The sequence below is a fragment of the Chiloscyllium plagiosum genome, unplaced genomic scaffold (genome assembly GCF_037043375.1).
Source record: "Chiloscyllium plagiosum isolate Xiang-an unplaced genomic scaffold, Cpla_swu_hap1 HiC_scaffold_25, whole genome shotgun sequence".
In the NCBI taxonomy this organism is placed as follows: Eukaryota; Metazoa; Chordata; class Chondrichthyes; order Orectolobiformes; family Hemiscylliidae; genus Chiloscyllium; species Chiloscyllium plagiosum.
Window position 1 is genome coordinate 28,945,315 of NW_028270163.1, and position 10,823 is coordinate 28,956,137.

The following is a 10,823-nucleotide window of genomic DNA, read 5'->3' on the forward strand; positions in this document are numbered from 1 at the left end:
TTGAGAGAAATCAGGAGGGCAAAAAAGGAGACATGAGATAGCTTTGGCAAATAGAATTAAGGAGAATCCAAAGGGTTTTTACAAATATATTAAGGACAAAAGGATAACTCGGGAGAGAATAGGGCTCCTCAAAGATCAGCAAGGCAGCTTTTGTGTGGAGCCACAGAAAATGGGGGAGATACTAAATGAATATTTTGCATCAGTATTTACTGTGGAAAAGGACATGGAAGATATAGAATGTCGGGAAATAGATGGTGACATCTTGAAAAATGTCCATATTAGAGAGGAGGAGGTGCTTGGATGTCTTGAAACGGTTAAAGGTGGATAAGTCCCCAGGACCTGATCTGTGGGAAGCTAGAGTAGTGATTGCTGGACCTCTTGCTGAGATATTTATATCATCGATAGTCACAGGCGAGGTGCCGGAAGATTGGAGGTTGGCTACTGTTTAAAAAGGGTGGTAAGGACAAGCCAGGGAACTATAGACCAGTGAGCTTGACATCGATAGTGGGCAAGTTGTTGGAGGGAATCCTGAGGGACAGGATGTACATGTATTTGGAAAGGCAAGGAGTAATTAGGAATAATCAACGTGGCTTTGTGCATGGGAAATCATGTTTCACTAACGTGATTTGAGTTTTTTGAGGAAGTAACAAAGAGGATTGATGAGGGCAGAGCAGTAAATGTGATCTGTATGGACTTCAGTAAGGTGTTTGACAAGGTTCTCCATGAGAGACTGGTTAGCGAGGTTAGATCTCACGGAAAAAGGAAGAGCTAGCCATTTGGACACAGAACTGGCTCAAAGGTAGAAGACGGAGGGTTGTGGTGGTGGAGGGTTGTTTTTCAGACTGGAGGCCTGTGACCAGTGGAGTGCCACAAGGATTGGTGCTGGGTCCTCTACTTTTTGTTATTTACATAAATGATTTGGATGCGAGCATAAGAGGTACAGTTAGTAAGCTTGCAGATGGCACCGAGATTGGAGGTGTAGTGGACAGCGAAGAGGGTTACCTCAGATTACAACAGGATCTTGACCAGATGGGCCAATGGGCTGAGAAGTGGCAGATGGAGTTTAATTCCAATAAATGCAAGGTGCTGTATTTTGGGAAAGCAAGTCTTAGCAGGACGTATACACTTAATGGTAAGGTCCTAGGGAGTGTTTCTGAACAAAGAAACCTTGGAGTGCAGGTTCACAGCTCCTTGAAAGTGGAGTCGCAGGTAGATAGGATAGTGAAGAAGGCGTTTGGTATGCTTTCCTTTTTTGGTCAGAGTATTGAGTACAGGAGTTGGGAGGTCATGTTGTGGCTGTACAGGACATTGGTTAGGCCACTGTTAGAATATTGCGTGCAATTCTGGTCTCTTTCCTATCGGAAAGATGATGTGTATTTTGAAAGGGGGTTGAGTTATGTAAAACCTGTCTTAAATAAATAAGTCATGAATAGTGTCATTCAAAGTTTTTCAGAAAAGTTAATTCAACTTCGTCTCTCATGTTCAACTCTCCTTTTTTTAACCAGGTGCGTTCTGGGAAACACTACCATCCTCGCTGAATTTGCTAGTGACGAGGAAGTTAACCGTTTCTTTGCACAAGGTCAAACACTGACACAGACCTCTAGCTGGCAGTCTAACACAGGAACCAATCAGAGCCGACTTGGGTCAAGCACCAACTCTCACGGATTGGTCCGCAATGACCTGGGTCACTGGAATACTACAAGCCTGAGTGGGAAAGGAGCAAATGACCTTCTATGGAGTGGTGTCCCCCAATACTCCAGCAGCCTCTGGGGGCCTCCAAACAGTGATGATACCAGAGTAATTGGCAGCCCTACGCCTATAAACACCTTGCTCCCTGGTGACCTTCTCAGTGGAGAATCCATGTAGGGAAAACTGACTATCTTGTGGAGCTAACAATCAGCACTAAACAACCCAATTTTGGGCATCATATTGACCCTTGATCCACAACCTTTTTTGGTTGGGTATGGAGGGTGGGCAGGGAAATGGGAGGGAGGGAAAGGGGCATGGAAAAGTCTACTTTTGTGAGCCTGGGTTTAGTATGCACATTACCCTTGCTTTCATTATTTCGTTTGATCCCAAAAACATATCAACACAAATACTTGAATCAAGCAGGCCAATAATGAAATGTGAAAACCGTCTAATTTACACTTCCAAGATGTTGTCATCACAAATAGGCTCAAACAAAAAAAGGTTTGTTTGTGTGTGTGTGTGTGAGAGAGAGAGAGAGGATTCAGATGTATGAGTGTGTATGAAATCAGTGTGTTTTTCTTTCTTTATACAGTATATGCTTTTATTTGCTTGTCAGTCAAATTATTAGCTTCTAACTTTGCACTGAGTGTATGCAGCCCCTCCAGCTAATCTTACAAAGGGGGCCAGCAGCAATTCATGTGTAAATGTTTACTCAAGGACGCTCTTAAACAGTGTATGCTCTGGAGATGATGTGTATACCTACCTTTAGTGGCTTTTTTGTGGACTAATGCAAGAGAATTATTACAGGAGTATTGCACCAGTTTTCTTTCAGAGTATAAAATTTAAAAAAATTTTAAAAATGCTCTAGTTGAACTGTGGCCATAGCTACACAATAGAGCGGACCCAGCCTGCAAGCAGGCAAGGGGAAGCACTTGGACTGCAAATTTTTGTGACTGATTTGGAGGTGCCTATGTCTGGTATCCTCCTGTTTACAAACTTTTCGGAACTTTAGAAAAAGGAAAAATAAAATGAAAAAAGGACAGTTACTCTTCCATCAAAACCTATTTTCAGAATGAAGATGTGCTACTTCAGAACTCTGGGAATGAACAGTGTTGTATTTTTTTGGCCATTGTTGTGTATTTTTTCCTTCGTAAATGTTTGCTCACTTTCTTGCACACAGTGGATGATGTCTCAGGAAGGCCTGAATTTTCTGGGGAGCTACTCCACGCCATTTCATGTATTTTAACCCAACCTCTAGCACTGAAGAAAAGAAGAAAATACCTGTTTATTCTGTAGCAGTTACTTATTTACCAAATAATGGACACAACAATGTTTGAAGAGTGCTTTATGAAATGCTTTATGTTTTAAAAAGAAATCAATGCTTTTGATTGTGTTAAAGACAATGGACTAACATACTTTACAGTATGTTACTGTAAAAACTCTCCTTGTCCCAGCCTGCTTTGATCAGGTAACTTGTGCATTAACTTTGGATAGGTTTTTATTGGTTTTATCGAGCTGTTGTTGGCAAGTGAAAAGCTGGTTTAGAGGATCATGAACTATGCACAAATGGGTTCAAGACTTTGTTTTTCCTGGATTTTAGTAGAGTGTATTTACTTGTTTCTTCTCAGAAGGTATTTACATCTCATTGCCATTATGTATATTCCAAGCCGAAAATAGTCTTGAGTTGTAGAAAAAGCCTGACTTTAAAGATTTAGGGGGTTGTGGGAGGTGGGGGGGGGGGGGGGTGCGGGAGGTGCGGAGGCGGAAATGGGTATGAACGTCTGTGTTATTTCATTTTTGCCTTTGATTTATAAATGTTGATAATCCAAGTTTTGTTTTTAAAGTTGGTGGCTTTTAACATTTTCTCCTCATAGAATGTGATTGTAAAACATATGCACAGAAGATTGCTTTGTTGGGCTTCTTGAGAACTATCATTTGCAGGTTTTGTTCCCTTGCAGTTGAACAAGATCAATTAATGCATTATCTGTTTGAAATGAAGGATAATTTTCATTCACTTACACTGAGCAGATCCTAAAGAGTCAGTATGTTGTGGTTAAGCTGCTTTCCTGTTCTATTCATTGTTTACTCTGAGGTAGCAGATTACCATGATGTATTGCATTAACTGGATATACTCGGTTTACTAAAGAGGTTGCCCCATCAGCTCTATAAAGATGGTGCTCTAAGTGGCTCTGAAACATTAAATGGTGAATACTTAATAAACTACATCAGAAACAAACCTTTTAAACCAATTTAGGAAACCTTTTTTCCCGAAGTATATAGTGCTATGTTGAAAGTCTATTGATAAAATTCCCCAATTTAAACTAATCATCAAACCATTCCATGAGTTTGACGCCCTGGTCTGGTACCAGTGTATGTATGTATGTGTGTGTGTGTGTGTGTGTGTGTGTGTGTGTATATGTATATATATTATATGTGTGTTGGCAATTTATATCCACCCACTTGCTTGTCAAGTGCAGCCTATACAAAACCCTGTGATTAACTGAGATTTAATTTGTAACTGCAAAGTAACACCAGCATTCCAAATTTGTGTGGTCTGATTTGAAGAGGAATTATACTTCTAATACCCGATTGCTATTGGAAGTGTTAATGAAGAATTTTGGCTGCACCTCCTTTTTTTGGAAAAAAAAAGGTGGCATTTGTTTTGGGTTTCAGTGCACATTGTGAAATTTGACTATCCTAACCTGCCAAATGATTCATGGAGGTTTGCTCACCTTGAAATTTGTTTTGAAGAATTAGATTGCTGTATATAAAAGGCTTTTGTATATAATCTGCTAGGGTTCAAACTCTATTAGAGATATGTTATGTCAAAGCACTGTTGTAATTTGAAATTAGTTACTCACTTTTAAGCAGTTTCAGAGCCCAATGGAAGTGTTCAGTATGGATGTGAGATATCAAATGTCAATGCCACCTCCAGCACTAAGAGGAATTTGTGATTTTGTTAAAAAGTGGAACTTGTTTTTTAAAGAAACTGTCCAAACTTTACTTTGTTGAGATAACAAAGCACAATTAGCTTAATTAAATGACAAATAAAAACAAATGTTCAGAGAAACAAGGATTTTTCAGGTGAAACATTTGGATGTTTAAATGCATTTGAAATTAAAGCTTGATTTGGATTCACCCACATAAGTAAACAAGTTTGATCCATTTTGTTTACTTTAATGGATACCCCTCCCTTTGCATGTTTCCTTATAACAGAACAAGCAACAGAACTGACACAAGCCAGAGCATTGAAAAGTTGTGACAACCATTGTGCGTGCATACTTTGTGCAGCAAATATTCGTCCAAATCAAGTTTTCACCTTGTAATGTTAAAACATATTTTCATTTTTGCTGGTAGAGTATGTATTATTGAATCAACAATGAATAAAAGATTACGCCTCCATTTACCTCTTCAAGCTATATGCTTTTGCTTGCCACATTTGAGCTATTAACTCCTATAAGTTAAGCATTGGATTTTACAGCAGAATTTTTGTTTTTGAACACACAACTGGAATGATGTTTTGCATTGGAAATGCATTATTATCAATAAACACCAAGCAATGCTGTGTATAAGTATAGTACAAGACCAGAATTCATTTTGAGTTGACCTCTAAGGATATAAACATACTTAGCCATATACTCTGGTCCATTGGTTTAAAAAAAAGTTTTCCCTATTTAGAATTAAATGTATTTTAATAATCTTGAAGTAATTAGGCAAGAGCAAATAGGTGCATATGAATAAAATTACAGACGAATGCAGAGTTCTATTTTGAATGATCATTTATAATCTGCAAATTAATGCTCAGCATGATTATTGTCATTTAATCAAATTTGGGCAGCAGTGTACAATTTTTTAATATGGATATGGTTGGCAAAGTTGTATTGCTATGAGATTTTACAATTATCTTTTCAGTGAAATTGTATTAAATGTAAAATAACAAGGCGTTTTTGCTTAATCCTGTAATAAAATAGGACAAGGAGTTTATGCAACTGTGGGATTGAGATAAACTATCTATCTGGATTCATTGTACAAATTTTTGTTTTATTCATTCATGGCATGTGGGTGTCACTAGCTAAACTAGCATTTATTTCCAGTCCCTAATTGCCCAGCAGGTAGTTAGAAGTCAACCGCATTGATGTGAGACTGAAGTCACATGGACGAGACCAGGTAAAGCTAGCAGTTTCCTTCCATTAAGAATATTAGTGAATCATTTGGGTTTTTTCCAAAAATCAGCAATAGTTTCATGGTCATCATTAGACAATTAATTCCATGTTTCTATTGAATTAAATATTCATTATCTGCCATTACGTATTTTGAACCGAGGTCCATAGAACCTTACTAGATCTCTGGATTAATAGTCCAGTGTTAATCCCACTACCGAGATAATAGACTAAATTCTGCGGTCAGCAGCCAAGCAATGGTGCTCCCTATGACTTCAAAGAAAACTGCCCCGAAAGATCTGCCATTGTTTTACCCTATTCTCAACAGCTGTTTAACTCAGGAGCCAAGTCAAAGGAATGTCTTGGATGTAGCTGCAATGGTATCAGCAAATAAACGAATTAGCAACAAATCATTGCTGAAATATTCAACCTGCCAACTAGGAAACTAAAAATGCTTAGGGCCCAAATTTTTGCTATGACAGAGAGCATTTCATTGTAGTGAAATAGTGTAGGTAGTTTGAAATCACACATTCCAATCCCAAACACTGCACAGGAGCAGAGGTGTAATCAGGACAGTGTAGGAGCAAATTACTGCCAGGTTGTTTTGTGAATGTCTATGGAGGCAGCTAGCCAGAGTGGAGTGGAGTTGTGGCATCACTGTTGCATGGAATTCAGTGTGCACATTGAACCTGTGAAAGCTGGTCTGAACTTTCCTAATTTGTTTGGATAGCCACAGTACCCTTTTGGAGAGATAAGGTGCCCCTATGGATGTGATCCTGAAGCACTTTTTGTGGGGGAGGTTGGGAAGCAGTTACAGTTAAGGTGGTCAGGTATCCTTGGAAAGGGAGAAGTTTTCTCAGGTATACTTGGACATTCTTAGCAATAGAGAAGATTTGTGCCTAAAATATGTCTAAAAACATTGGAGCTTTCAAACCTGACATGCCTTACAATTTTATCTTCCAGGTTGACAGGCTGAATATTTCAGCCATGTTTGTTTGCTAATTTGCTTACTTGGTGATACCATTGCAACTACATCCCAAGGCATTCCTTTGACTTGGCTCCCGAGTTAAACAGCTGTTGAGTAATGGGTAAAACAATGGCAGAGATCACTAGATCTTTGGGAGGCAGTTTTCTTTGAAGCCATAGGGAGCACCATTGCTTGGCAATGACGGCAAAATTTAGACTGTTATCTAGGTAGTGGTATTAACACTGGACTATTAATCCAGAGATCTAGTAAGGTTCTATGTAGCTGGGTTCAAAGAATATAATGAAGCAGATAATGGACTTTATGGGCCTTCAGATTCCCTGTTGTTTTGTCAACCCATCGTTCCACCCACCACTCGTTAACTGCCTATTATCAAATTGTACCTATACACACAGGTGATTAAACAAAGGTATATTCTATTTTATAGAAAGCATCCAAAAAATCAGGGTCATTATATAAACATCAGTGTGCCATAATGGAATAGTAAAACATTGGTTTTAAAGTAACTTGACAATATGGTCCAAGGAAAGTTTGTGCTTAATGCTGAAGAAATCGGGGAGTCAAGGGTTCTTTTAATTACAGTTTATGTTAATATTGGGCAAGTCAGATCCCAGACAGAAATTTGGCTTGATAAATCATCCCTTTTTTTTTAAAATATAGCATGGTGGTCTTTCACTGAAACATAAGAACACATGGCTTTGTATTTGATTTTAACAATAAAACCAGTTTATTACACAAAATAAGTTAAATTTGTACATAACAATTTGAACAATTTTGAAATATATGGCAAAACAAAATCCCCAAATTTCTTTGAAATCTGTAGATTGAAAAGACAATTATATATAAATCGCATCTTTTGTAATACCTTCCTAAAGAATAGAAATGTATGAGGCATTTTCAGTTCCCATAAAAATTATGTTCAACACTTCCAATGCAACCTTACAGTAGTTAATACTTAAGTCTGCTCACGTAACAGCATTCAATTTCCTTCATTGTGCTCTTGATAAGATATCTGTTAGAACATTGACTTTTCCAGACCGATGAAGCATTTTTAAATTGTTGAAGGATTAAACTCCATTGAAATAATTTAAAAAATCAAATGATTGTTTGTTATATAAATAAGTATAATTCACAATGATGTATATTTCAAAATAACGTAGGACCATCAGGGACATGCTGCTGTTGAATATTTCTGTTGGTGTGTTCAGTTTCTTCATAAATACCTATGTTTTATTGAGACACGATCAAAAGGAAATCAAAGTTGGAAACCAAATGTTTTGGGGTATGTGAATTTTTGAAAGGACAAGCAGGAAAGAAAGGGTTTTGGTGAAGCATTATTGGTACAGGATGGCATAAGTACAGTGGCAAAAAATTATTTTGAATTGGAAGGTGGATCCCTACAGAGGAGGCAAGAAACAAAAAGGCAGGGAAGCAACTGATACGTGTAATCTTACAAGTAGGTATTAGGTGGAACAGAAAATAAATTATAAGATAATGAGGTGATGTAACAAAGGCAGTATATTAATTATAGGTGACTTTAATCTTGTAGATTGGGACAGTCAGATTGGAAGAGGTAGCTAAGAAGAAATCAGTGTATGTTCACAGTTTTCTTGAGCAATATGTTCATCGAGCCAGGGATCAAGCTATTTTGGATCTGTTGTGTCATAAAGCAGGTTCAATAAATTATGTCAGAGCAAAAGATCTCCCTAGGAAGCAGCATGGTCGAATTTAATATTCAGTTTGAGAGGGAGGAACTTGAGATGAAAATAGCTCTTAAGTTGAAATAACCTAATCACAAAGGAATAAGGGAAGAGCTGGCTGGAGTGGACTGGGAAAGGAATTTAGCCATGACGGTTGAGGAACAATGAAGACAGGCAGGAGGCTGGAAGAACACAGCAAGCCAGGCAGCATCAGGAGGTGCAGAAGTCGAAGGTTCGGGTGTACCCTTCTTCAGGACTGGGGTTGGGTGTAGGGGGTGGTGGGGGCAGGTAGTGAAGTGGGGATAGGTTAAGACGGGCCGAGGGTACGACCTGGTTGGTCAGGGAGGAATGAATCCAGCAGGTGGCTGGGAGGAGTGGAAGGGATGGGGACAGGCTGGGAAGGGAGGCTATTTAAAATTGGAGAACTCTATATTGAGTCCTCTGGGCTGTAGACTGCCCAGGTGGAAGATAAGGTGTTAACCCTCCAATTTGTGGTTTGGTTTGTTGTGGCAATGGAGAAGGCCAAGAATGGTCATGTCAGAAAGGGAGTAGGAAGGGGAATTAAAATGTCCGGTGACTAGGAAGTCCAGTCAGTTCATTCCTCCCATCGATTTCTCTACTTCCTAGTGCTAGATGGCTTGTTTGCTGTGTTCTTCCAGCCTTCTGCCTGTCTACCTTACATTCTAGCATCTGCAGTTTTTTTTTGTCCCTAACAGAGGTTGAGGAACAATGGCAGAATTTTAAGAAAATGGTTCATGGCTCCCAGCAAAGATAAGTATTCTCAGAAGGGGGTGAGCCAACAACCGCTAACCAAGCAAGTTAAGAACAACATCAAGTTGAATGAAAACCTGTACAACGTGCAAAGGTTAGTGGTAGGCCAGAGGATTGGGAAAGTTTCAAAAGCAAAAAGGTGACCAAAAAATAATAGGTGGAGAAGGTAAACTTTGAGGGTAAACTTGAAAGTAATATTAAGATAGATGGCAAGAAATTCTGTGTGTTTAAAAAAGAGTGAAATCAAAGTGAATATCGGCCCCTTAGAGAATGTGGCTGAGGAAATTGCAGTGAGGAACCAAGAAATGGCAGAGGAGTGAAATAAATACTTTGCATCTTTATGGTAGGAACTACTTAAAGATTCCAAAATTACCAAATCTGCTGCAGGCAAAGGAGGAGAGAAAATAAATACACTATCACTGGAGAAAAAGTGCTAGAGAAGCCAACGGATCTAAAGACTGAAAAGTGCCCTGTATGCAACCTAGGATGTGAAATAATGTAGCTACAGATATAGTGGATGCAATTGTCATAATCATCCAAACATTCAGATACTGGAAATGTCAGAGGATTGAAATGTAACAGTGTTACATTCATTTTTAAGAAAAGGAGACAAAACACAAAATATCTATATGCCAGTCAGTTTGACGTCTGTAATTGGCAAAATCCTAGAATCTAGTATAGTGGCTGCAATAGAGCTTTTAGACATACTTAAGATGATCAAGCAGAATCAGCACGGCTTCATGAGGGGGAAATCATGCCTGACCTATTTACCAGAATTCTTTGAAGAGGTTACAAGCAGGTCAGATAAAAGGAGAGCAGTAGTTGTATATTTGGATTTTCAGAAGATATTTGGGAAGATACCACAATTAGGCTACTTTAATAAGAGCTCATGGTGTTGGATGTTGTATGTTAGCATGGATAGAGGATTAACTAGAAAATAGAAGACGATGTTCAGATAAGAGGGGTATTTTCAAGGTAGTAAACTGAAAATAGTGGAGAGCCTGAGAAAACCAATACTGGAGCCACAATTATTTGTATATTGTGACAATGCTGCTCCTTTAACAAGGTTATGTTGTCCTTCAAGAGGGGTTGTAAAACGCAGATGTTCCAATTTGTCTGAGTTTTGGGGTCTATGCTTAATGGCCAACATACTGCCCAAGGTAGCAATCAGGTAAAATGCTTTTAGTGTTTTTAAAAACACTTGTACAATAAAAAGGAAGCAGCCAGTTCTCCCAGTTCAGGGTGATTCTTGTTTGGTTTAGTTTTAGCAGTTAGAGCACTGCTGGTAACAGATGCAGCTACAGTGAAAAGAGGTCTTGCCTGAACTTTCTCTCTGACATCTATCCTGTTTGTAAGAACCTGTGTTTGAATTTAACTTATGCCAAGGGCTATGTTTATGGAATATTGCAGGAAATTGGAACAGCTCCTTTATTAAGGTGCAGGGTCAAGTTGGTTGGGTTTTCCAATAGTTAGTCTAAATTCTATTTTGTTTGTGTTTCTACCATATGGTGTAATAAA

At 38.6% G+C, this 10,823-nt stretch overlaps 1 protein-coding gene across 11 annotated transcripts in view; it reads left to right on the forward strand.

The window, feature by feature from the left end:
• tnrc6c1 (trinucleotide repeat containing adaptor 6C1) overlaps window positions 1-5,709 on the forward strand; it is a 693,384-nt gene extending 687,675 nt beyond the window's left edge. For all 11 annotated transcript variants that reach the window (XM_088000550.1, XM_088000552.1, XM_043714631.2 and 8 more), the window contains one exon: window positions 1,506-5,709. In XM_088000550.1, the coding sequence (XP_087856676.1) occupies window positions 1,506-1,866 (361 nt within the window). In that variant the 3' untranslated portion in view covers window positions 1,867-5,709. The remainder of the gene's footprint in view (window positions 1-1,505) is intronic.
• The last annotated feature ends 5,114 nt before the right edge of the window (window positions 5,710-10,823 follow it).